At 42.3% G+C, this 27949-nt stretch overlaps 1 protein-coding gene across 1 annotated transcript; it reads right to left on the bottom strand.

The window, feature by feature from the left end:
- Window positions 1–1419: 1419 nt before the first annotated feature.
- Window positions 1420–27616, bottom strand: zhx2a (zinc fingers and homeoboxes 2a). Its single transcript, XM_030748881.1, has 13 exons — window positions 27251–27616; window positions 11817–12330; window positions 10880–11596; window positions 9938–10150; window positions 9462–9725; window positions 9107–9322; window positions 8631–8715; window positions 8179–8364; window positions 6016–6419; window positions 4572–4818; window positions 4294–4450; window positions 3812–3928; window positions 1420–2957 (listed from the first exon to the last, which is right to left on the bottom strand). Exons 2-12 carry the CDS (start codon window positions 11913–11915, stop codon window positions 3814–3816), a joined length of 2703 nt encoding a protein of 900 aa, XP_030604741.1. The 5' UTR covers window positions 11916–12330; window positions 27251–27616; the 3' UTR covers window positions 1420–2957; window positions 3812–3813.
- Between the last annotated feature and the right edge of the window lie 333 nt (window positions 27617–27949).

The following is a 27949-nucleotide window of genomic DNA, read 5'->3' as shown; positions in this document are numbered from 1 at the left end:
TTCACACATGCACAGCTTACACCCGAGTCTGATAAAGCTATCCCACTCGAACACACAAATGTGTTGCATATACATCACAACATGCAGTGAAACTCAAACCTCCGGCAGCCAATTTGCAAAGTATAAATTTGATGAGTTATTGCATGTAGCTGCCAAAAAAAAAAAAAACGGTATTTTTCATTATTAAAACAAAAACAATTCTATGCAGACTGACCAAATTTACAAACAAAACACCAATTTTGATTTAGGTGTTCAAAGACCAGAATTCCAATAACTGAGTAGCTCAACCAGCTCAAAAATCCACCGAGTAAGTCAAGGAGTCACATACAGGACAAATTTATCTTTCACCAAAATCCAACCAGTACTCTTATGATTTGTGGAGGGATGGACGGACGCCTCAATATCACATAAACTCATTGGAGCTTTGCCATTTAAGACCCGTTGTTGTGAACCACACCTCGATCACAACAGCTTTCACGGGACCTAACAGAAATGGATGGAACTGGAAAGGTAAGTGTTTTTACTCGCTGTAGGAGTGGATGTCCTGCAAAGATCACATTTAGAACAACATGCAATCTGGAAGGAGGTGGAAAAAGGGTAACAGTGAAACACCTACACAAACCTCTACGAGAACTCCACAAAAATGAGAAAAATACAGCACATCGTTTCCAAAGCACTGGACAAAACTGAACTTTCTGGGAAGAAAAAAAAAAAAAATGTCGCTATGTCCACACCAAACCCTCATCCCAGCATGGTGATGTGAGCATCATAGTTTGGGGCTGCATTGTAACAGCTCCTGGAAAACTTGCAATCATGAAGTGGAACAGTTCAAAATTCTGAGCAGCACTCCAATAACTGAAGCTTAGGAGAGGCTGGAGCTGCCTAAAACACAACAGAATGTTTGAAAGAAAGAGTCCCGATCTTATAATTTAATTGAACTGCTGTGGTTTGACCTGCAGGTGGGGGTTTAATTAAAACACTCCATAAATATTGAACTGAAACAGCCGTGGGGAGAAATGTTCCAAAATTTCTCCACACCTCCGAACACAGCTACAGACGGAGGCAGCTTTACTTTTTTCCAGCCCAGACTGTGAATGATCAATTAATTTGAGCTTGTTTGTGTAACTGTGACTTAGATGAAGATCAGACCACATTTTGAGCATTCAATGCTGAAATCCTGTCTTTCTTGCAACTATATGCGATGTGGTTATTTATAGTTGGCTGCAATACTTTGTATTTTCTACTCAAGTAGATGAGCAACCTCAAGCAGCCTCCTTGAACCTGGATTGGGAGAAAGATTTTTAATCTTGGTGGATGTCATTTACACTGGAAGACCAAAGAATGGTTTTACAGTTGGTTGTGTTTTTATTGAGTTACAGCAGACTGTAAGTAGAAAATGAAAATACAAGCTGTATTCCATACTAGCAAAAAAAAAAAAAAAAAAATTGTTTAAAGATTACAGTATCCCAGATACATGTCTGAAGGTGAAACTAAAGCAGCAGTAGCAGCAGCAACATTCAGCCAGCACACAGCCATACACCTGCTGTTAAACTGAGGGTTAAAATGACAGCTCAACTTAACTTTGACTGCACAAATATTTAATATTTATTATTAAATATTTATCCCTTTAAATCATTCTTGAAAATGAGTTAAAAAAAAAATGTAAAAAGAAAACCACTGAAGTACATGCAAGTATTTGATGACAGCTTTGGCTGCTGTGACATTCCAAATGTCTGTACAGAAATCAGCTGGACCTGATCCCGCTTTGATCAGAAGAACCTACGTCAAGCCGCAAAAGGCCTTCAGAGCGCGGTGCTCTCACAGATCACAGCTGCGCAGAGTGGATTTCCGAAACGGCTCAAATAAAACGAGCTTTGATTATTTCGTGTCATGCGTGAAACGTTTTCAAAAAAAATATGCTTTTGACATTTTTCAGTCAAGAATATTTCAAGTTTTCAGAACAGTGGACTTTGTAAGCTGAAATCCTCAGCCAGGCTGTGCTCAGCCCACTTCTGAGGCCGACGGGAAAGGTCTGATAAGAGAGCTGAAAAGGCAGCACGGTGCGATCGAACAGACACTCCGCTCTCCGCTCGGTGGAGTTAATCGGGAAAAGTGAACATTCTGTACTGTTTCAGAGTCCTGAACATGCCTCAGGTTCTGATGCAGGAGCGAGAAAAGATAACAGAGTTTAGGATGTACAATGTGTTCATGCATCCACCCTAACGCTGTTAGTCTTGGTCTGGCTGTTTGTGCTCATTCTCTGGTCTCTCAGCAGTGACGCTGTGGCTGTGTTCAGTTCGCCCAAAAACACCATCACTCCGTCTACTTTCTCTCTCGTACGTCTAAGCGTTTTCCATCTCTGCTGTAATCCTACAGAGGGCAAGTTAAGGTGCAGGAGACAAGCAAAAGTTAACAGTTTCCAATGAGGCGGCCATGACAATATCTATCACTACCACATGGATATATGCAAGTGCCATCAAAGTCTACTCATAATGAGTAGTAATTTTCAAAAAAAAAAAAAAAAAAAGACTGATTTTCAGCAAATAACTATAATACAGTGTGATTTTAAAGACCAACAAAACAAAACTGAACATTCCAGGTTTTTTTGGGGGGGGCGACAGTCAGCCTTTTTCTTAAAAAAATGTAACAAAACTCGCCCGTTCTCAGGAAAACTGTACAAACTCTAGTAATACAGAAAATATTTACAGGGCTGTTTCCTTTTAAAAAAAAAAAAAAAAAAAAAGAGAATTTTAGTAGTAAGAGCAATGCATCGAGTCCAGCTTTGGCACTCCTCTAAATGTCAGGGTCTACGCTTCCATCAAGCGCTTTAATGGTGCAACTCCACAGTCCCCAGTGTGTTGTTATGACATCACAGGCAGACGATGACATCACTGGTTCCATGTTTGGTCATCGTGAGTCGACTCATGGTGGCCGGTGACTCAGCAGTCAGTGATTTACTGTACAGAATCAGACACAAACACAGGCTGATCAAACACTTCTTCCTCCTATGTTCAGATGAAATTCATTCCATCTGGTTCCAGATTAGAAGTAATTATTTTTGATGCTGTTGTGGACACACAGTGGAAACAGAACCATAACCAGAATGAGAAATTTATTGTTGTTTGCTCCCTTCATTCTGCCTTCTTGTGGCCATAATGACTCGTGTGTGTGTGTGTGTGTGTGTGTGTCTGGAGTCTATCTACATGCTAATGATGGTGTCAGCTATCTTTGTGAAGGACCAATCAGAGGTAATTGCACATTAATAGCTTCCTGGGTAGCCGAAGGCTGCAGCTGTGGCGTCTTATTAAAAAAAAGGAAAAAAAAAAAAAACGACCAGTTTACCATTTATTTATGCCAAGCTTCACTTGGCATAAATAAATCTCTTCCCACCATCTATTGATTCCCTATAGCCAGATATTCCCGTTAAGGATTTCAGAGGACTGGAACATATACCGGCATGAACGAAAGGCAGGGAAGCCTATGCATCAGCAGCCATGTGTTACTCATGTAATGCATTAGGACGCGATGAAACCTCTGTGGCAGACTTTAAAGTGGCACTCATATTTTTAAAGTAACACTGGATCAGATGTCAAAGGTGCAGCTCATAAACAGAAATCCAGAAAAAAAAAAAAAAGATAAGGAAACAGCAGTCCAGGCTGTGTTACTGCTGCTCCAAATAAATCCCTTACCACACAGCTTTAATCTCAGCAGTGTTGATCATCTCACACATCAGTCTTCTGTTTTTTTACTGCCACAGATTTAAGCTCATACCGGTAACAATTAAAAGGACCATTTCACTAGTTCAACTCACCATCAACCAGTAACCCTCCCCGGTTGCTCCAAGGTCAGAATGTCCACGTCTGTTGCCAGCCTTTGTCTTTCCTCTCCTTCACCGTCCTCCCCCACAGCCCCAGTCACCTTTACCCACCTGGCAAGAAAGCAGACTAAAAGTTTGAACACAAACAGACTGCTTCCAGGAACTGGAAATAAAGGAAAATAGAAAGGACTATTTTTTTTTTTTTTTAAGATTTGTACTCTAAATGTTTCTAAGAAATGCAGCATAAACCCTGCATGAAAATCAGAATAGAGCAGCTCAGCACCCACAGCTTACGATGTCCATATGATGCTGTATTTTTGGACTGTTCTTGCAAAAGTATCTTAAAATAACTCTTCAGATATGCCTTAAAAATAAATAAATAATAAAAAAAAATATTGGCGGTATGTTTGTCTTTTTTTGGTCTATATAACATGAATCTGACAATAGAAGGCAAAAGATTTGCTTTCTTCACTCACCTTCCTTTTTCAGTGGCATTTGAGCTGTTCTGGTCCTGCTTGGTTCGACTCACATCCGTCACACCATCAGCTAGTCTGTCTGTCAGCCGCTGGTCTTTGTCTTGGTCTGACAGTTTGGAGTGCTCTGTAGCCACTACTTTCTCAACATCCTCGTCCACTGCACATAAAGTTATAGAATTAGAAAAATGTGCAAAAGAAACATAAAAACAAAGTCTCAGACTCAGCAACAAGGAAAGAAAGAAAAAAAACACTACTTCGTGTTCCCCTCCAAAACTCACCTTTCACAGCCTTGACTTCCAAGGAAACACACTCGTTTTTCTCAGAACTCTGACTGTTCTGTTCCTGGCCTGCTTTCTGCTTCTCTGCAAGGCTTTGGAAACCTTCCATCCAGTCGAGGGTTTCACCGTTTTTCAGTGAAGAGCGGTGGTCCTTGAACCACCGGACAATGTCAGTGCGTCCAAGACTTGTTTGGGTCTCCAGCTGACTGTACTCCTCCGGAGATGGCCACTGGGTCCGGCAAAACATCTGTCAAGGCAAACAACAAAGACAAACATGGAATTCACAGTTACACAGCAAAAACTACACATTTTCAAGTTAAACAATCAGCAAGTAAATAACTGAAGATTTTTCATACAAAACATTAATAATGAGCTTACAGACTGTTAGAATATGAAAAAAAAAAAATTGGCAGTTTTGCAACCCCCCAAAAAGGGATTTGTGTCTCTGCCTGGAATCGAACCAGCAACCTTTTGCTTGCCAAATGAACGTTTCACAGCACATGTGAAAATTTGTTAAAACGACTAACAACCAAAACTAACTAAGCTCAAGCGCAGTTGGGTTATGCAGCAGGACCCAAAACACACGAGCAAGTCCACCTCTGAATGGCTCAAACAAACAAAATGAGGGCCTAATCAGTCTGGAATCAAATCCTGTTGTTTTTGCGTGACCTTAAAACAGGCCGTTCGTGTGCGAAAACTCTTGAATGCGGCTGAATTAAAACAATTCTGCAAAGAGGAGCGGGCCAAAATTCCTCCACAGTGATGCGAAAAGACTCATCGCCAATTATCACAAATGCTTGATTGCAATTCTTGCTGCCAAGGGCGGCACAACCAGTTATTAGGGTTTAGGGTGTAATTACTTTTTCACATATGGCCAGGTAGATCTGGATAGCTTTTTTAAAAAATGAAATGCATTAGTCTAGCCGTATCCACAGTTTTGAACATAAAACAAGCTCACAGGACTTAACAGAATGTAGCTCTTTTGCTCAAAATTTGTCAGGTACTTCAAATCCATAGATTGTCACGCATTACCTGCCAAGACAACGCTATGTGTTACAGAGCATAAAATGAGTAATGCTGCAGTTTAGTAGACACATCGTAGATGTGCATTACATTTAAAGGCTTTCAAATTCTGTGGGATCTGTTTTCTAAACACATCTCTGGTGTTTTCTCTTTAGCATCAGTGGCTGAGGAAGCTGCAAGCACAGGAGGGGAGGAAGAGGAGGAGAGGACACTTTTTCTGTACAGTAGCCACCCATGATGATTCACTTCATTTAACACATCTCACTAAATATTGTAAGAACTGCGATCTCATCAACTAACTTAAAATACAATTTCCTAAAAAATAGGTTTACTTTAGTTCACATTTATAATCTATTATGTTGCATATTTTAATACACTGCCATGTAATCAGCGTTAAAGCTGCGTCTTCATCAGCTCTTACCTCCCTGAGCAGTGTGAGCGAGCGGCTGCTGATGGGAGCTGGACTTGTGGAGGCTGACAGAATGGGAGGATGGGGAGAAGAGGAGCAGGATGATGTGAGGATGGGAGGAGATGCCGAAGAGGAATGGGTTGGAGGCCGCGGGGAGGAAGCTGCAAGCACAGGAGGGGAGGACGAGGAGGAGGAGGAGAGGACAGGTGGGTGAGGAGAAGAGCGGAGGGGTTTCCCATCCTGCTCTCGATGAGAAGCCCCATTAAGCAGCGCACCCCGCCGCTCTATTCTGTCCTCCGTGTTCTTCGAAGTCATGGTGAGTAAAGCTTTCTCCATGTTGTCCCTCAGTGCCCTGCGCTCTGAAAACCAGCAGTCCACCTCTGTCTTGGACAGTCTGGTCTCCTGGGCCAGCTGGCCTGCAGTAAAACAGAATTCAGTATATCAGACAAGTTGTTTTACCTTGACGTGGCAGTGTTTTTTTTTTGGTTTTTTTTTTCCCCTTTTGTTTTTTTCCCAATCTTGGAATTCAGTCTCTCTCCAGGGGTCTTAAAAAATGGGCTCATTAAAAACATTCCTGCCATTCGTGTCAGGCAGGGACGAGCATGTAGCTCCTCTGGGGCGGAAGAGAATTAACCCACATGCTGCGAAATAGTAAAAACAGAAGAAAACACAAATCACTTTCTTAGAGTAATTTAAACATTTAAATCCTAAATTGAGGAACTTGGGTGGGACAGAACTAACTAACTAGCTTATGGCCAACTTGTTCTTATGAACTTCAATTCTTAACGAGTACTTTCAAATTTTTATAATTCACAACATTATCTGATTCTAAAAAAAAAAAAAAAAAAAAAGAGCTGTCTGTGAAGGCTACACACACACACACGCACACACACACGCACGCCTTAACCATCAATAAATGAAATAAATTATATTAATTACATATGTATGCTCTGTGCACGTTTCAGATAGTTTTCTCGTGGCAAAACTTCCGCTGCAAACCGTCGGTCTAGGCATTCAACTGAGCCTCCCCGCGCTTTGCGTCCCTCCATTTTCTTGCTGTCGAGTTTTAAAAATGGAGCGGTTGATTCTGGTGAACTAGTGGCGACACTCCCTGGCCAATCAATGGCATACTGTTCTTCCACGTCACATTTTCGGATTGCTTGGAACCCCGGCTGAGTGGGTACTAAAAAAGTACCTGGTACAAACTGTACAGAGTCGAGCCGAGCTGTGCTGGGCAGGTACTAATGGAAACGTGGCATTTTGTCTTGCTAATGGTGGTGGAGAGGTTGGAAAGGAAGAAATTGATTCTGTGGACAGGTGTGCTTTATACACACAATGAGTTGAAATTAAGAGTATCTGTAATTGATTGTAATCTGTGTGTCACATGGTTACACAGCCAATCTGTGGGAGCCAGAATTTTGGCTGGATTATAGAGGATCAAATACTCAACGACATGCAAATCAGTTTATAACTTTTATGATTTATGTGTTTTTTTCTGGACTTTTGGTTGATATTCTATCTGTTGTAGACCTTATAAAATCTTTAGAAACCTTTTGAAACAATTACCTGGTTAACCCCTAACATCTAAAATTAAACCCATTTCCTCTCAGTAGAAAAATTGATTTTTGGATTATGTGAGTTGAGGCAGAATTAAAGGATTTGTCATGTTTGCTTCTGCTGTTCTTGATATTCATTTAAAACACACACACACACACACACACACACACACACACACACACACACACACACACACACACACACACACACACACACACACACACACCACAGCTGAGGTGGTAGAGCTGGTTATCCATGATTCCTGGCCCCTCCGTGTCCGTGGGCAAGACAATGAACCCCAAGTTACTCCCGGTGGAGTGACAAACTGTGAGTAAATTCTTAAGCTTTGCATAACCACTAATGTTAAGAACCACAATATAACCACTACAGTTATTTACTATGAACTAGGTGTGTTGCAAGACAGTAGGACTGATGCTCTCATATTATATTGTAATATACTGTATATCACCAATGTATGTGTGCTACTGCCAAGCAAAATTTAAATGACAGATGACGGTCAAACACTCCACCTTGCCTGACAGCCTTATTTTTTTCGGACTTTTTCCTATCGCACATACAATGGCTTCCCCTTGTGAGAGAGTTGGTTGAAGGCATTACCTAGCTCTGCCTGTGTTGGAGAGCTGCTTCTCTGGAAACTCTCCTCCAACGCCTTCAGCTGCTCCGATGACTTCCCCTTCACCCTCTCCAGCAGTGGAAACTGGCTGGGGACCGCCTTCTTTACAGGGCCATCTTTAAGAAGTGGTGTTACCTCTGCTTTGACCAGCACAGGTGGGGGAGGAACACCTAAAGACAAAGAAAGATTTAAGGACCAAAACATGCGAGAGAATTTTTCCAAAACACCACAGGTGAATAATATTTCTAGATGATGCAGCACAATACTTAGAAACGATCAATAATGGATTAGTGACCAACAGTAGAATTCTCTTTCCTATTATGTTTGTCTAGCGATTGAAATCCACTTCTAAGAACTAAACTCACTTGTTGCACATACAGAAAAATGTATTGTTTTTCACACGTTTTCTTATTGCAGCACTAAACACATCACGCACCTTTGAGATTGAGGAGTCTTTGCTCACTGAACCACTTCTTTATCTCTCCTCTGGATAGCCCAGTGGTCTCAATCAGCCTGTAGATCTACCACATGACGAGATAAAAAGTAATAAGTACAGATTTCTCTCAGTGACAGTGACTGTGCGTTTGGAAATGGACATGTACAGAGGAGGGATAGCAGATATGTTGAACGAAGGATGTGGAAGATAGAGCTACTAGGGAAGAGCAAAAGAGGGTGACCTCTTCCCTACATCCATGAATCTTCTCCAGGAAGATTCATGGATGTAGGAAAGGAGGACATGCAAAGAGTGAGTGTGACCGATGAGGATAGGGAGATAGGGCAGGTAGATTCTATATGGCAACCCCTAAAAGGAGCAGCCATAGACATAGAACAGGACAAAACTAGAAAATAAAAGCAGTGACACATCTTTCTGCGGTGGCACAGAAAAAAATGTTCTCACTCACTTATTCTTACCTCATCTTCCTCAGGGAAAGGGCACTGTGTGTAGCTGGACCTCAGCACTGACAACTGCTCTGCTGTTTTATTGGGGTCAACTGTGAAACTCAGCACTTTAGGTGATACCAGCTTGGATGTGGCCATGGGGGCAGAGATGGTCTGAATGATGGAGGGTCGCTTACTCTCTGTAGCAATCGCAGGAGAGGCTAAGGGTCGTTTGAGCGACTGCGCCACCTGCAGTAATCATGAAGGAACATTTTACTTGCTCAAACCTAGTGGGTGAGTTAAAAAATTAGGTCAAAGGTAGCTCTACATTATTCCCACTTTCTTCTTCTGCTTTAAAGATGGGCATTTCCTGCCTTGAGTCTTGTACCTGGTTAGCCACTGTGAGTGCCAGTGGTGCACACGTGACAGTAGAGCCATTGGCTACAGGAGTCAGCACAAGGCTGGTCTGTCCCAGGAGCTGGCAGGGCAGGGACTGCAGGACAGAGGCTGCTGGCTGCATGGCTTTGGAGGATGTGCTGGAGGTGGACTGGTTGGTGGATGATTGGGAGTTGAGCTGAGGAGCAACCACGGTGAAAGTCTGAGGAACGGAGGATATTGTACCGTTGAACATTTTTTTCCTGGCTTCTTCCACCTGTCAGTGAAGGAACAGATATGTTATACATGTCCTACAATCTGATCAGTCCATTGAATGACTGGAAATTAATTAAGGTGCAGTAAATACAGTTTCTTTCCATTATTATGTCTTATGTGTTTTTATGTTTATAGTGAAAGACCAGGACAGACACACTAAAGCCAGACTAGTCAGAAACTGAAAACAGAGCACATTGAACACAATTGTCCTACCTCCTCAGGTGACCAGCTGATACCCTGTTTGAGCCTCTGTGTGGTGAACCACACTTTGATTTGCTCCTCTGGATGTTTTGATGCTGCCGTGAGCCATGAGAGCTCAGCCTGTGTTGGGTAGGGGAACTTGTTAAAGGACGAGATCAGCGTCAGGTTGTCGTCCAGCGTGGGATTGTATTTGGTTGTGTTGAGGGGCACTGCGATCTTCGGCACCTAAAAATAAGTCAGCAACAGTCAACAAAATAATAATAATAATTTTAAATTTCAAGAACTACATGACTGTCACATCTGCTGTTTAAAGGTATGTAATTTTTTTCATTTCTTAAGTTTCCAGAAATCTGGAGCTGCAATTTTACTGGAAACTTATACAGTTGCCTCAAGGTGCTTTATACTGTAAGGCAAAAACCCTACAGTATTAGGAAACCCAAAAATCACATGATGAGCAGGCACTTGGCAACTGTGGGAAGGAAAAACTCTCTTAACAGGAAGTAACCTCCGGAAAACTTCAATTATCATCAAATTGCACTGGTTCATTCAGTGCAACAAAACAATTCCAACAAAAATGACAAACCTTTGAACATTTCTAGCAATACCACTCTAAAAAAAAAAAAAATCTATTAAGTATGTAGCTAGATGAAAGAGTTAAGAGTCAGCACAGTTAGCACAAATTTTTCAAGCAAGAGGAAAAGCTGGCTAGGCTGTAAAGCTGACTAACACCTCTAAAAAGAGCATGTTACATATTACTTAATGTAAGACAATTAGTAAAATAAATAAATATATACTGCTAGGTAAACTTTTTTTGATGTTTGAACACAGCCAAGCTAGTTGTTTCCACCTGTTTCCAGCTGAGCTTAGCGCCTGCTGGCTCTTTCTTTATAGAAGGCACATTTAAAAGATTCCTTCACTCTCGTTTGATTAAATCCTTCCTCTACTTTGTCCCACCTGGGTATAGTTTAGAGGCCGCTGCAGGGAAGGCATGATGTGAGAAAGGCTGTCTGCTTTAAGGAGAGTCGACTCTGGGATGATGACTGTCCCATTCACGTTGACAGCTGTGATTGGTTTCTTGGTGAGATCAGTGATTACTTTACCCAACTGGGAGTCTGTCCGTTTGATATCTGATGTCATTATTTTTGGTTTACCGACCTTGACTGTGGTGGGTTTGCTCAGTGGCAGAGTGCCGAGTTCGTCCCCTTTGCCACAAATGGCACCAGAAGTGTTGTAAATGACAGCGTTGTTACTGCACCCCTCTATTGTCTGTTCTAAGATTGTCTGATTGTTCATTTTGATGCGTTTAAATTTGAAGTTGCTCTCTCCTGGGTGACACCTCTCGTTGTGTTCCGTCAGGGTGTCGAACTTTTTTGTGTTGAAGTTACAGACGGCGCACAGGTAGAGGGGGTTGAGGATGACATTTGGGTGGTTAGCATCTACGTGTTCTTTGAAAGTGTTCAGGTTCTGGGTGGAGAAGGGGCAGTATTTGCACTCATACCCCCCTTGCTGTCTGCGCTGAGGCTTAGAAAGGTCTGGTGGCTCAGCTGCAGGTTTGTCAGGAGCCAAGGGAGGGTCAGAAGCCTTTTCCATTACATCCAGGTCCATGGGTTGCTCGGCTTGCGCTGAATCGGTATCCGTAGGTCCCCCTTGGGTATGCTTCTCTGATGTTGTCTGGCAGAAGGAGAAGGCACAGCAGAAATAACGTTTTAAATCATGACATCAATTTTATCAGCTGAATTAATCCCTATAATGGCATACATCCACTTAACCCCAATCAAATCAAATTCTTTCCCCCAACAATTATTCAAATATGAATTCCTGAATGCAGTTCAACCAAGCATGCAGTCTTGTTTTTAATGCTGAAAACCCACATGCTGTTGGCAGAGTGTACCTCCATATTTTGAGTGTCTTCTGCTTCATCATCCAGCTCCACCATGGTCTGCTCTGGTCGGATCATACAGGGAGTGGAGGCCTTACGTCGACTGGACATGATGGCGGTGGTGAATGCTGGGTTTGTCCTGGTGGCCACCTCCCCTTACTTGGTGCTTGTGCTTGGCCAGCGATGCTGTAAAGGAGGCGATGGCTTAAGTTCCAGGATGCAAGCCTTCTATGAAAAGACGACCTAAGGTGCTGAAGTGCAGTCAGGAGGACTGCTAGTAGAAGAACACAGAAACAGGCCCCGAGGTAGCAAGCACTGGACAGCTTGTAAGACTGGGATTAGCAGCCAAGGAGTCTAAACAATAGTCTCCCCCCGGAGTAAGATTAGTGTCTGGAGGAAGAAGAGGACAGTAGGCGGTAAAGGTCTGGCAGAGATGGGACTCCTGTAGTGTTATGTTGGCCGGGCTCACTGACAGTGTCAGCTCCAGTGCTGGCTGACTTCCTTGAACTGCATGACAGGATGCTACCTAGATGGCAGAAAGAAGAGAAGTAGCAGTGCAATTTTTATGCATTTATTAAAAAGTAGAAGTGTTCTTCCATTTCCTGCATTTCCTCTACTTTCTTAAGAACATCTACGACACCTTGCTAACTTTAAGCACGAAACAATAAAGCTGAAATAGAATGATATATTGGTAGGCTCATATTGGCAGGTTACAGTTATATCAGTATTGACATATATGTAGTCTAATATGTCTGCTAAGGGCATTATAGGAAATATATGAATGTCAAGTCTCATATCAGCTTTTCTGGAAAGAATTTTACAGCATTACACTTGTAAACCAGTGTCTGGGCTATGAAATAAAAATATAAAACAAATGCTTTGTATAATGTATAATATATGCAATCAATATAACACAAAGCAAAAACCTCTATCATTTCCCCAACATAAATTCCTTTTAAACAACTAACCACAATATGGGTAAGAGAAAGACGAATGCCTTTTTTAAAAAGGCCTCTCAATTGGTATTACAGAAAGCACCAAACTGACCAATTTAAGGGAGTCCAAAAAAAAAAAAAAAAAAAAAAAAAAAAAAAAAAGCAACAGTGTCCCATGTAGATCTGCAGCACACCACTGCCCACCTCACACCCAGAGGTGGTAAAACCAACTGCCGGGCAGTGAGCAAAAATGGCTTAAAATGAAAAAGGTGGCTGACACACAAGCACAGCAGACAGTTTACAGGTGGTTAGAGCAGCACAAAGCTGGCTCTCAAAAGACTCTGGGAAATGGAAAGAAAGCGTAACTGTGCTTTGGACAAAATGTTTTTGTGGCCAACTACTTTTTAGAAGCTGAGTGAAGTGCCCTACAGGAGCAAAAATCACAGCACATTGGAAGACTGAAAAGTAACTGTAATTTTAATGTTTATAATCCCAGTTCACACAAACACTCGAGGCAGCTATGCGTTATATATTATGCTTTGCCTATGAGCAAGCATGTGGCGATGGTGGGGAGAAAGAAAACTCTTAACAGGAAAAGACCTCTTACCAGAACCAGGTGCAGACACGACTGGTAGGGGGTAAAGGGACAGAGGAACATTTAAATCACACACTGGGTTTTGATGATTGAAATATTCAAGTTGCAAATCTTTACTGACATACATGTTATGATTTGTTGAGACAACAGTGGTCAGTGGAAACCAAAATCATCAATCTTTTGAGGGCTGGATTCAAAAATCTTTCTCACACACACAAAAGTTAAAACTGTTCAAGTGTTCCCTTAAAAATTTTTTTCAGCATCATCATTTCTTCTTTCAGCCGTTCCCTTTCAGGGTTGCCACAGAGGATGAAAATCTCATTTCTGATCTGCGTATTTGATTTGGCAAATGTTTTACACCAGATGCCCTTCCTGACACAAACCTCTAATTTACCAGGAGTACACTGGCTCGTGACCTCCTGTGGGTGGTTTGTCTATACTGTAATTTGGATAAATTATTCACTGATCAGACACATCTTCCTGTGTGTTGGTGATGCAAATAAATATTGGATCATTTCAACCAGTGGCTCTATTTGATAAACAAATATAGATACTGACAAATTAAAGGAAAATCTAAGAGATTATGCCTTATGTCATATTTCCAGAGTCTGAGGGTCTGTTTGGTTCAAATGAATTTTGTCATCAGATGACGAACACAAGGCTCTCTGTCCATGAACTACTTTACACCAGATGCCCTTCCTGGTGCAACCCTCTAATTTATCAGGAGTACACCGACTCGTGACCTCCTGTGGGTGTGATGTCTGTAGCTCCCTGTGTGCGGTCCACAAGAGAGTATAAACCTGGTCATGTAAGGTAACTGATTCTGCCTCAAGTCTCTGGATCTGTGCTGGAGGGATGGAAAAACCATTCTTCAAAAAAAATGATTACCTTATTTAATGTTTTGATGATGGTGGCGGAGGAAGGTGGTGCTGTTTCCTAGGTGTTCCTTTGTTTTTCAAACATGGTGACTGCAAAGGTGCCTCAGTCCAAAAAACAGTGCCTCAGTTTTTTGGACTGAGGCACTGTCATCATTGAAGAGTAACTCAGAACAACTGCTGGTTCCTCTGAGGGGACCAGTGGACTCAAACCATGCCAGCAAAATGTCCCCCATAGAAGTATGACCGGATCCCCTCACTGTAGGACTTCAAGGGTTCAGTTCTGCTTCAGTTTCTCACCCAAGCAACATTCATTTAAATCATAAGCTTTATCCACCTCCAACACACACACCTTCTATTATTACTGTCTGTCAGTTTCACTTAGCCTTCGTAAGTGGCAGATGTGTTCAACTAGATGAGATTTGACACTTTTTATTTTAAGTTCTACAACAGTGCTTCACTGTTGTCTATGTAGAGTAAAACTTCTGATCATCACACTTTCATCATTGTGGCTTGACAACATAGCCAACATGCAAATATATGCAGCTGACAGGTCTGCTGCTGTCGGTAAGACAAGTTGTCCTGAGAAATATTGACTAATCATTCATAAATCAGATTGTGCTGCCAAGTGTGAACAGAGTGAGAAACCAAAGATAAAGCAGCTTCAGATCCAAATCTTTTAAAGCCACGAGCGGCTTTATTTGGGTTTTGTGGAAATGAGAACCTTATAAAGAAGTAGCAGTTACAAAAAGCTGGAGGACTGTGTGAAGAGGAAACTTTTCTTGGGTAATATTGTAATGAGCGGATAGAGAGAAAGAAAAGCTTATCTGACTGAAAAAGTCTATTGATATTCTGGAGGCCTCACACTGAAGCTTCATACTCATATCCACATGAGTAAAAATCAAATGAGTCGATGCAGCAGTGGTGCTCTTCTATCAACCCGAGTAAGCACAGAGGACGAGGAAAAGACCTCTTCCAAATTTTAATCCCCTGTAAACAAGACCACTTAAATATGTTTACTTAGAAACATCACGTCCCAATTTATCTGGACAGAAGAAATCATACAGATGATGATAAGTAGCATGATTTTATTCTACAAGGCAGAGAAACGGCAAGAATGTGACTTTGGGTCTTCTGTCGGGTGCAAATATTAGATCTGAACTTTGCAGTCATGTATGAGAGTCGCAGAGTTTTTCTGGACCTCTCACGCAGCTACACATTAATCAAAAGGCGCTATCCCCTTCAACGCGCCGTCATTCGCTAGTCCACTCATTGTCCCGAGATATCTCAACCCCTCCAACAACCCACTGAGGCATCATTAAAATGCAGACTCATTACCATGGTGTCGCTATAGCAACTGTGGAGCTGTAGTCAAGTGGCTGCTACATCCTGACAGAGGCTGTACACACACACACACACACACACACACACACACACACACACACACACACACACACACACACACACACACACACACACACACACACACACAGGCATCACCCGACTGTGTTTGGTGATTTTAGAGGCAAAAAAAAGAAAAGAAAAAAGAAATATCAGGCTAGATGTTTTGACAGCCAGGGAATATACAGTTCCTCCTGGATGCATACACTGGCACATTTCTTGTATGGTTTTCTGAGCCAGCGGGGAAGGTCAAGGTACAGTCACTTAGGGGGGGACCACTATCTAGAATAATAACTTCAAGGGATGAGGAGCATCTAGAAAAGACTTCTCATTTTGGATGCTGAATTTAATAAACATATTATGGTCAAACAGATAAAGAATCAGTTAACAAACTAGAAAAAAAAAAAAAAAAAAAAAAAAAGGTACTGCAATGCTGTTTTTCGCTCTGGTTAAAACCTCTTTCGGTTGGGGGATACCAAAAATTCCTCAATGCAGAAAAAATAATTTGAGCCCACAGGTGCACCACTCACCATCACTGTCTCTCACTGGCCTTGCCCAAAATCCAATGCTACAGCACACATCTGGTAGGGCAGAATGGAAGATGCATCTGTCAGCTGCATCTGAAGAGCCACTTCATATGACCTGCTGAACTCATGCTGCCACACCGCTGCCACGGCCTGAATACATTTTGTGGATGTGCCGTTAGGTGACTGAGGCACAACAGGGCGGTAGAGAGAAATCTCCAAGCTGTAGCTGGATTTTCACCTACTGCTGTGCTGAACCCACACAAGCAGGATGGAGAGAAGATGAACAATTCCCTATAGGCAACCTCTGTATTTGTACATTATAGCACCTTCTATATACCTTAACAATGAGTCAGTGTTATGTAGTCATTGCTCCTAAGCTGCTGTTAGCTCCTCAAAAATTTTGCTCCAAGTCACTGGATGACATCAGCAGTAGTTTGCATAATAAGTAAGTACGTACTACTGAGTCACCAGTTTCAAAAAAAATAAAATAAAATAAAAAATTGACAAGTCAGATTTTGAGCAGTGGCTGAGTCAGAGTGAAGAACATCATATTACACAATATAAACACAGACAGCACTGCAGTCTGATTTGTTGCAGTCAAGTTAAACATGTGCGTGGACTGTCTCAAACAAAGAGAAAAGCCCGTGTAAATACTGATGAACACTGAGGAAACACTGGCACAGACGGCTTTCTTCCTCTCTCTCTACACTGTCATTTTCAGCGGAGGAGGGAGGAGTTGCACTCCCGCTGCCTTGGCTAGCTACTTGGGAGCCCCAAATGCCACGATGGAAAAAGAGTGTGACTAACAGCCACAGCATTGAAGAACTCAGTCTAAGTTGATCTAAACACTTTTATAAATTATTACTCATATGAAAAAATAAACACACACACACACACACACACACACACACACACACACTTTACCAGGTGTCCTTGAAAAGATTATGCCTTAGCAGTATGATTATTTGGCTCTGAACAACTCAGCTGCAGAGCTGAACCAAATCTGAACTTGTCAACTATCTGAGCTTTCTCCATGACAACTTTCACTTCATGCCGAATAGCAAAAAACGTTAATCAATTGTGTACTTTGTGTTCAAACTTGGCTACTTCCATAACCCAGGTCAAACCATCAGTCTCCCACCTGTTTGTTAGTGTGTCTAACCTCATCAGCCAGTCAGCGTCTGTGTGCAGAGTGAGCTCAGAGCTGGAGCCACAAACTCCCTACTGTCTGGATGCTCATTAAACTTGTATGAATACTCAGCCTGGCAGCCCCTTGCCTGCCTGCTGTCTGTCTGTCTGTCCTTTCCCATCTCCTAGCTGTCTGTCTGATTAGTGCATTATATTAGTGGGGCAGTCTTTTTGAAGAAAGCAACATTTTAATGCTGCCAGGCAGCAAATAGATTTATCATCCTAGGCAGTAATCAGTGTAAGATACACGTTGGCATACATACTGAGGAGGACGCATGGGAAAATCATGCAAACCCTGCATACCACTGATCCGGTCTAATGTATGAAGACGGACATCATGATTTAATATGACAGAAACATAACGGTGCTATAGGCTGGACATCTATCCAGGCAGCAGTGAGAAGGGAATGACACTGAACAGATGAGTCACAGCAGCACTCTCAACTCAACTCCTATTTCTGGACGTCATTAACATAATCTCAAAGTGGGGTAAAAGATAAAAGTGTCTCAAAGACTGGACTTTTTGGTCAAGCAGTGCAGCCTTCTGTTGCACAAAAACACCTATCAGAAGTATAGAGCCCACATGCCAACTTTTTTTTTCAATAGAAATAAGCATTTTTTTTTCATGGACCCACATAAGAAAATTGCAATAAAGTGAAAGGTAGTTTACACTAATATCTTATATTATGGTAGAAGTTGTATAATGTTGCAAAACTGATTAGGTATACTGAGTCTCTTGCAAGACCATACAGGGTCCTGAAATGTGAGTTTGTTTAGTCCACTGCTCTGTACAGCCTGAACTAAGATCAAACAGCTGGCAGACTCTGGTGGATTTCATTGTTGTTGGCGAACAAATGAATAAGGCTTCAGAAATTAATGTCGTAACACATCCAGCATAGTGCCAGTGTTTGCTGGCATGCAGTCACAAACACAAAGGCACATGATGGCAACCTCTGCGATTACTGCACTTGAAGCCATGCATGAAGTACAACCCAACTGGGCACACTGGAGCTCTAAAGTAACAAGCACACACAAGAAGGCTGCAGAGAAACCAAAAAGCTGCAACTGCACTGACTATAAGAATGTCACGACTGCTGATACTTACCAAAAAAAACAAGAAAAAAAAAAAAAAAACTCAATCACAGGTTTTTATACCACTGAAACGTATTGCACACACTGCTCTTTTGGCTTGGCTATGGGGCGTGTTTCCTCTCTCCCTTTCTTGTTTTGAGAGTTTTCCCTCCTGACCTGCATGTTCCAAGAGTCAGCCACTGCAGTGAGGAGGACAATGCGTACGTCTCACTGTGTGGTTGAGGAGAAGCACCATCGCGATTAATACAACGTGCCCCAGTTGGGGTGTGTGTGTGTGTGTGTGTGTGTGTGTTGTGGAGGGGAGTGGAGGGAGGCAGAATTTCGGACCGTCGCAGAATTAATTTAAATCTCATCACGCGGCTCCTCTAGAGCAAAGCAAAGTGCTTGCACTGTGTTTGAGGGGTTTGGTATGTTCTGCATAGCAACAGAGCAGTGCTACTTTTGCTGGGCTGGTATGAAGACTAAATGTGGCTCAATGATGAAAACTGATTTTGCCAGAGGAGTCCAGCCCATTACTATCCTTCTGAAGTGTATTTTATTGTTACATGTGCCATTTAAGAGTCGTGATTGACTGGGTTGTGAAGTATAATAATTTTTTTTAAATCTGTAACCTGCCCTACTGTATTCTCTGTTGTACTAAAGTTGCTGGGGGGGAATTTTCTTCACTATCACACACATCAACTTATCAAATTCTAACATGACATCCCCAGAAAACTAGCCTCATCATTCCTGCTGTGACCTTATTTAAGGTCCCCACGCAGTATACAGGAAGCGCTGTCCAGCAGGCTACACTGCATTTGAACACAATCCAGCCCTCCATTTAATCTTGTTCCCACATTAACCCCCCCCCCACCACCACCACCACCACCAAACACACACACCTACACCTGTCTCCTCACTGAACACACATGAGCACCATCACACGCACAAAAGGGCAAGCTATAAAAATATCCAAGTGTCACCCACTCTGTGCCCGATGGTTGTGTTACTATGGTAACACTGTAACCAACAAAAAGTGTGCGTGAGTGTGTGCTTGCATCCAGGAGCAGATGCTGCAGAGGTCAGTCAGTGTCACAACAGCAGTGACGTATAGAATCCACCTCAACTTTAAAAAAACAAAACAAAAAAATATAACCAAACAAAACAACAACAACAAATCACTCATAATATTGTGCTCATACTATGAATCACTCATAGTATTGTGGAGTATCTTAAGGAGTCTGTTTGTTGCAACACCTTCACAGTCACAAAATAAACATGGGTACCTCTTGTCACCAGCTAAGCCAGGCATCTGTTTGGGGTCCCAGTCCCAGTGGGCAGCCCCCAAGGGCTTACTAGTCTAACATTAAATGTGGGGGAGAGACACCTGAATGACTCAACTTCCACTGGTTAAGTGGAAGTTAACTAGCAGAGCAGTCTGGTGTCTCCACTGCTCTGGCCATGACACAACAGTCATATGCACATGGCCTGGAGTCAGAGTTGGGATACTGGCAGTTGACTCTGCATAGAGGCTGAAAGACTGTAGAAGCTACAGAAAAATTAACACTTCATGACGAATCAGTCTGGCCTTGGGCATTGCTACAGAAATAAACATGGCCATTTTTAAAGTAATGTTTTTCCTGTCATTTTATTTTATAGGACTGTTGTTGTTGGCAGTGTCAGATTAAAGCACAATAGCGATGAACACTGAAGGAGCCCCCTGTGATTTTTTTTTTGTGAAGGGCCCAACAGACCCAAGAATCACCACTGCACATAAAGTGGCCTGATGATAAACACATCACAGAGCATTCATTTGCTAATGACTGCAAGAAGGAATTAAAAGCAGATGGGGGTGTTTCACCCCAGCAAATCAAGAAATCTCTTTAACATATATATTTTTTTAGATTAGTCAAATTGGTTTTGTGGTTCTGTTTGTACCCTACTCATCCACTATTACCCACTCCCACCCCAGCTGTGCACTCTTCTCTTTCACTCTCCTTATGGCCTTGAGTAAAGCTAGCCAGCCCACTGATAACAGTGCATTAGTCTCACATGAAACTCTTGTACTCCATACACTTTAAAAAGCTTACACCACTTGTGGAAAAGTGCTGTATTAGGCTTTATTTCCCCCCTCTGGGAAAGCTAAAATGTCATTATTTAGTTATAGCAAGGGCAGAATGGTGTAGGGCAAAAGGTCAGATCAGGTCAACAATGGAATATGAGAGGGATTTTCAAAACTTCAGTGCAAAGTTTACCCCCATACTGTAGTGTAATGTGATGTAATGTTTGTATACAGTATGCCCTCCACTTGGAAAGGACATACAGCCTCCACAGATATTCTCTAAACCACCTTGCCAGGGAGTATTTCATGTTTGCTATGAACCTGGTGAGCAGTCAGTGCTTCAGTGCAGATGGATTCCCACCTGTCAATCTCTGCGCTCCCTGCAGTGGGTGTGGCTTATGTGGTGAATTATCTCCAGCCTTTCCTCATTGGACTTACACATGCAGGAGGGTGTGCCTGAGCATTGCCACTGGCTGACGTGGTGCAGTGCAGAAAGCCTTTTAGTAAGCTCCCTCTCCTCTTTTCCCATTTCCCTTTTTCCCCCCTGTTAAACTTGAAATTCGGAGGACACAGTCAGATGGGAGGCCAGCGTACACACATGCTCAGGGATGACCTGCATGACTGCATGCAAGAAGACAAAGCGAACTTTTTCTTTTTTAAGTTCCATGTGCTGGTTGTTAAGTTAGATTTCACCAGTGGATTTCTTTGTTAAGCAGAAGTGGGTTCAAGTTTGAACCCACTGCAGATGCTGTTCCAAACGAGACCTCTGGACTGGTGGATGATGTGCATGGGATAGTTAAATACATATTTACACATGCGAAAGCGCACCACTGTACAAAATGCTATGCACCAAAAAGCTTAAATAATAATCAACGTGGCAATTAAGCAGTGAGATCTTCAATAAAATACAATAATCCACGGCTTATAAAATGACTGACTTGCAGATACTAATGGTGGGTTCCAGTGTACACACCGTTTTCTCCCACACATACACCACACCCACTATCTTGCATTCTCAATGCTAGACGTCTCTTGTTTCTCTCTCACACCGCTTAGACATTCTGACTCTAGTGTCCCCTTTCTTTTCTTTGTCACTCTTTTCCTCTGTGTGTCACCGGTTTTCTTCTTGACACCTTTCATTCAGTTTGAATTTCTGGCATTGTAAACTACATTCAGTTCCTTATCCGTGCCCCCCCCTTCCCACACACACACACACACACTATAAGATTTTCAAGAGAACTAGCGGGGCGACACCATATCAAGTAATCCATTAAGAGATGGGGGGATTGCCTTAGTGGAAACATAAAACCATCAGCTGTTAAGAGCGCTGGTGACCTTTTATGTGCTTTACCTGGAAATGTTTCTGCTGTGGGGGGAAGATTTCAAGGAATCCAACAAGGTCCTGAGCTAGGAAACGGCAGCTCCTTTATGCTGAAAACTGACCTGACGCTAACGTGGAGAATTAATTTACAGGTTAATGTGTACGTGGGGCTTAAAACCGCCACTAGCTTCTGTTGTCCTTTTGCATCACTTTAAGGGCTATTTAACAGTCTCTTCAGCTGCCTCTCTCAGCCATCTCATGTAATCTCTAATACAGTCTTGATTTCTTATTCCCCCTCCAAGTGTCCCTAGATAACTCCTCTTCTCTGCCTCTCCAATTGTCTCCTCACATAGCTCCCTCTCAGCCCCACCTACAGGTGATGAGCTCATCTTCTGTGGTTGCCTTAGTCACCTACAACACGTCTGAGAAGCCGGAGGAAGCGCAGCGGAGTGGAGGACCTGAACCGAAAAACACTGGAACAAAGCACAGTGTAGATGCTGGTGATGTCAGTACTGAGCCAAGCTGAGCACGACAGCCGTGATGACAGCAGCAACCTCCATCCTCCAACCCGTGATGACTTCATTCCAGTGTTTCACCAAGAGAATGGACAGCCATTATATGGCTCATGGTTGGATGTCGAAAACTGATGTGTGGTCAGGAAATGTATTCCTGATGAGTATTAAAGAAAAAAAAAAAAAAAAAAAAAAAAAACACGTGTTAAACAAAACCACGACAGGTCTGCTAGAATCTCTAAAAACAGCAGCCATATATTGTGGAACAGAAGTGCGATCTCAAGCCAAACACAAAAATATATGACCATAAATTGACGCTTGTACCTCACATGCAGCTTATGGTATTTTCTATCCGTAATGCACAACCCTGGAGTGGAAAACAAGCAACATGGGTTCATGGTTCACTGTAACATACAGCTGTAAAATCAAGCAGAAGCCCATTGAGCTACTGAGAATGCATTATGGCAGTGACCCCTTTTAACACAAATTTCCTATCATTACATCCTCCAAATTGTCACTATAAATTGAGCAGGAACAGTGATATTAGCATGCTTCAGATATTGTGTGAGTTATCCAAACTACAACGATCTGCTGATGGTTAACAGGGAGACCTACAACACAAACCTGATGGCCTGTACTTGCAGCTGTACTCAGCTGTTGAGCATCTCAAATGCCATCACTAACGGATGATAAAGTACAAAGGAATTCATCATATACAGTGCTGTGGCAAAAGTCTCGAGCCACCCCTAATTTCTTTATTTTTGCTTCAGAGGAATGTTTTTGTGTTGTTAAAGCCACTTAACACTGACCTGTGAATCATTCAAGCATACATTTAATAATAAATAAATAAAATATGCACCTAAATCAAGGTATGGACCAGCGTTATGTCTATACATAACACAGAACTTATCAAAGCACCGATTGTTTCTTTAAACACTTTGTTACTAGTAGCCTGTCACAAAAACACAATTTGCTCCATTTCTTAGTTGTTTGACAGGCATAAACTGTATTTTGTACAAACAATGTGATTCCCAAAGAGCCATCAGCCAAAGACCTGGCATAATCTCTGCATTGTGTGCAGTGTGTCTGGTGGAGGACAGAAGAAAAAAATGGCAGGCCTAAAAACTATCTACAGCAGATGAACAGTATCTAAGAGATTGCATCTGGCCCTTTAGTTGATCCATCTACTGTTCACTGAAGCCTTGTCAGAAATGGTCACAGTGGAAGGGTGGCTGTCAAGAAACTATTTTTAAGGAAGGAAAGCTGGAGAAAACCTGAGGCATGCCAAATTACACAAAAATTGCTGACTACTTAAAGAAATCAAAAGAAAGCTTGCCTGAGAGTGTTCAGGCTGTGTTGAAGATAAAAGTGGTCATACCAAATATTGACATATTTAACTTCTTTCCATTCATGTCTGCACATATTTCAAGACATTGTTGCACCCATGGCCATTTTCGTAAGAAACATAAAAAGAAATGAGGGGTAGCGCAAGACTTTTGCACACTATTATGTAATTACATTCAACTACACAATAACCTATGTTACTGAACAGTATGTAAATGAATGTAATTACATTTTCACAATTGGAAAAAAAGTGATAATTTATCATGTAGTCTGATTTATTGATATAAGACTACAGTAATGAAAGGGCCCTTTAATCAAATTTGTTATATAATCCTAATATTATTCTCATCCCTTCAAGGAAACTGAGACTGTAAGAACAAACAAACTTACATACACACACACATATATATATATATTATATATATATATATATATATATATATTATATATGATCTACCTGCTGCCTGTCCACTTTCATTTATCAAAACAAACAGAATTTCTCAATTAGAAAACAAAAACTGTCTTCTGCTCCAGATTAGCTTATTAGCACTGACAATTTCACAAGATTGCTAGCATGATTGGCACATGCAACATCTGTGCCAATCCTGATGACTGTCAACAATGAGATATCACACGTCATCTCCACAAGTCACATTTGACTAGACTGCACTCAATTCACTGTCAGAACACAACACAGTGTTGAAAGATTAAAGCTAGTTTTGATCCAGTGTGTGTGTGTAATTTTTTTAAGCAAAACATCAGGTTTTAACGCCTTGACTTTTCCACTGTAAAACACACCTTTGGCTTTGCTTTGATTTGGAACAGCTTGCATACAGGCTGTTGGAGTAAATCAAACAGAAGATCCTTTTGTTTCATTCAGCTCCTCAGTTATAATTTGACACCAATTCTTGATGCGCTGTGATTTTCTTTATTTAAATACTGTGACAGACTGAAGTCTTGTTCTTTTCCACCATCTGACTAGAGTAAACGAATACACGCCTCTAGAAACAAATAGAGCGGCTCACTTCCCAGCTGGATGTTTTGGCAGTGACATTCTGAGGGGTCACAGTACATTGAGAAAGACTTCATAGTTGGGCAAGATGGGAAGGGGGGGGAATTCAGTTTAAACAAGGGCAGATTTGTTTTCTATGCCAATTCTTTGTAAGGTATAGCAGCTGAACACTTTAGTAAATAAACCCAATGATTGTCTCTTTGCTTAATTCTCCATTTAGGGAAAATAATGTGCGATGGATGGTGGACCAATCACTGAAGCTTTGGACAAGGTAGGACACTGACATCTGTGCATTTCGCTAATCCCTTGAGCTATACTGAGAACAACACCCCATTCCAAAAAACAAAACAAAAATTAAACACAGTGTTTTCTCGCGGGATTAAACACATCTGTCAAACTAAAAACAAATCAGTAATGTTGTCCCATATACCTGACTCTGGACGGCAACAGGGATTTTATATTCACCGCTTCTCTCTAGTCCCACGGACTTGTAACAGTCAATTTGTTGGATAAATTTGGTTTCTTATTAATAAGACCCATTTTGGCAGCACTACCTACACTGTTCTGCAATAAAGCGCGACTATGCAACTGTGATTCAAAAATGTGATCGTGTGCCTTTTTTAATCCAGAAAAGAAAGGTATCCGCTTTGATTGTTCAGCTACCAATAACAACGATCCGGCTGTCATTCCAAATTACATACATCATCTCTGATTTGGCAGATCACAAGTGGAAACCATGCGAAGAACAAAAACGCGAGCCAAATTTCTCTTCACATGGAAAGAGCAAGAGTGCGTGGCTTAGTGAGCGGAGCCAAGTTATATACCCAGAGGAATTGCTGGTAACGCGGCTGACAGGAGGGTTAACTGCACTGTGATCAAATCACTTACATCTTTTAAACAGAGGAGGGTGGAATCACTGTTGATCAGAGAAAGCCTAGAAATACAAAACATCAGGTCATCGCAGAGCTGAGGGAATAGTACGAAATGAACAAGATATTTTATAAGATTTACAACAACTGTGGGAACATTTTCTTTTTAAACCGGTTGGTTCACAGGTAGGGAGTGACAGTGCAGACTGTACACTTACTGTACATGTGCTTTTATTATCATTAATCTCCACACTGATAATCAAAATGTAACTGCAGTCAGCACTTTACAGGAGACTGCTGTAACTGAATGTCACCATAACTTTTTCCTTTTTCTCATCACCAGCACACACCACTCTCTCTCGTTTTTGGTAAATAAGAACGTTTAACAGTCACCCACAGAAAATGAGTTTTCCATGTGTGGCTAATGCAAATAATAAAGATGACTGCCCACAGACTGAAGTGCTAACAGAGCAAACACCACAAGCATTTTACTGCAATAACTGAGAAAGAAACTATATCAAATAATGGCTGACATGTCAGACACAAGTTGTCTTTAGATTGAGTTTAGGTCTCCTAAAAACACATCATCTGACTTAGACATGAGCCATTCACCTTACTGGAAGGTGTGATAGTTTATGAGGAGGTTTTCCCGTAATAAACATCACAGCAGAACCATTTGAGTGCAGTTATATGTTAAAAAAAGAAAGAAGAAAGAAAGAAAGAAAGAAAGAAAGAAAGAAGAAGAAAGAAAGAAAGAAAGATATGAGATTGCATAAACAGTCTTGTTTTAACATTTATGTTTGGGTATTGTGTCGCCTCAGTGTGTACACTCAGTTATGCCAGTGCAGAACCACAAAAAAAAAAAATTATATAAAAAAATTAAAAATGTATTCCGTGGAAGGAGAACAGTGCAACTCCAGCTGAGTGGCGCACAGCTGCTTACAGCTTGGGCCACTGGGCTCATAACCGAACTTCATATTATTAATAAAAGAGACCACGCCTGACTTTTTACAGCAGTTTCAGACCCACTGCAACAGCACTGTCTGTCTGCCTGCATGCAGTAAGAACCGTGGACTCGGGAGGGAGAGGCATCACCAGGGGGGTAACGTTACGCCTACATCGCAGAGACGCACGAATCAAAGTCTATAAACAACGTCGCACTCCAAAGTTGCACTCAAACCTCAGCACCGCCGATTCCAAGCGGCTGCACCGCCGCGGTGCGGAGCTCAACGGTCGTTTCCACTGGCCAGCCCAAAATGTGGACAGAGGGGCGCAGGGAAAAAAAAAAAAAATACTCTCCCCAATGTTCCCCCTCTCGCCATCGACGTAACAACATGTCGGCAAAGGACGGCCATGTTTTGCTGGTTATGTCGACACGGGGAGGAGGAAAGTAGGCACGATGTTCCTCCTGTCTGCCTTCTCCCGCCACGGTCACAACACGTCGAAGTGAAACTTAAACCCTGGGGGGTTCCTGAAACGTCCAATTAAGAACTTGTCGGAAATGTTGTGAGTACGCAGGTGTACACGGCAAGAGGGCAGGCAAAGTTCATGCGGCTAGACAAGTTAAAATATTTATCCAGAGGCGTGGGGGGTGTTTTGCGAGCTACGAGAGGGGCGCAGATCAACAACTACATGCAGTTTTACTTGAGAGACTTTTTAAGGGGGGAGCCGTGGGGAGTCGTGTGAGGAGGAGAAGGGGGAAAAAACAGAGGAAGAGTTTCTCCCATTTCTTACCTGCCCACGTTTTGGCGCGACGCTCAGGTAGTGCGGTACAATCCCAAAGCCGCTGATGAACCGACAAACACGCTGAATCGGTTTCAAGCACTCTCGCGGCGGCCCAATAACCGAGCAGACAACAGGCGACAGGAAAGAAAAAATTGGCGATCACAAGGAGGATCTACGCCAAAAGCCACATGATCGCCGACGTCAGAGTACGTATTTGCATGCCGTACCGAAGCGCCGGTGCCCGTCCATAGCGGGTCCATACTGTTAGCGCCGGTAAAAGTTTAGCAGCAGGCTGAAGAAAGTGAAACAACTCTCCGTCCACACGGCAGGAGGAGCACTGCTGTCTCCATGAAGCAGACCCCGCTGCTCTAAAAAATGAATGAACCGCGTCTTGTTGCCCCTGTGCTGATGCGTGCCTGCCTCGCTGCTCAGACCTAATTAATATTTAAGCATTTGAGGGGCGTTTGTTCCCCCCCCTCCCAAAGTCCCTCCCTCCATCTTTTGCCCCGCCCACCCCTGTATCTCCCTGTATGCAACGTGCATGTGATGTGAGGTGTGGAGCTGCTGCAGTGCCTTCTCAGCTGGAGGCTGTCGTGCATTATGCAGAGAGGGAGAGGGGAATCCTGAATACACCTCTGCAATACTTACATTTGGATCCAAGAAGGTTACTCTGAGGTCAGCTTACACTCAGGCGTTTATGTTGGTAAT

The sequence above is a fragment of the Archocentrus centrarchus genome, chromosome 16 (assembly GCF_007364275.1).
Source record: "Archocentrus centrarchus isolate MPI-CPG fArcCen1 chromosome 16, fArcCen1, whole genome shotgun sequence".
NCBI lineage: Eukaryota > Metazoa > Chordata > Actinopteri > Cichliformes > Cichlidae > Archocentrus > Archocentrus centrarchus.
This window is presented reverse-complemented; position numbering and strand designations above follow the sequence as displayed.

Coding starts and splice junctions, on each gene's coding strand:
- zhx2a (XM_030748881.1), bottom strand. CDS start 11,915: ATGTCCAGTCGACGTAAGGCCTCCACTCCCTGTATGATCCGACCAGAG. Junction 11,597..11,816: donor AAGACACTCAAAATATGGAG/GTACACTCTGCC, acceptor TCCTTCTGCCAG/ACAACATCAGAGAAGCATAC. Junction 4,451..4,571: donor GGAAGTCAAGGCTGTGAAAG/GTGAGTTTTGGA, acceptor CTTTATGTGCAG/TGGACGAGGATGTTGAGAAA.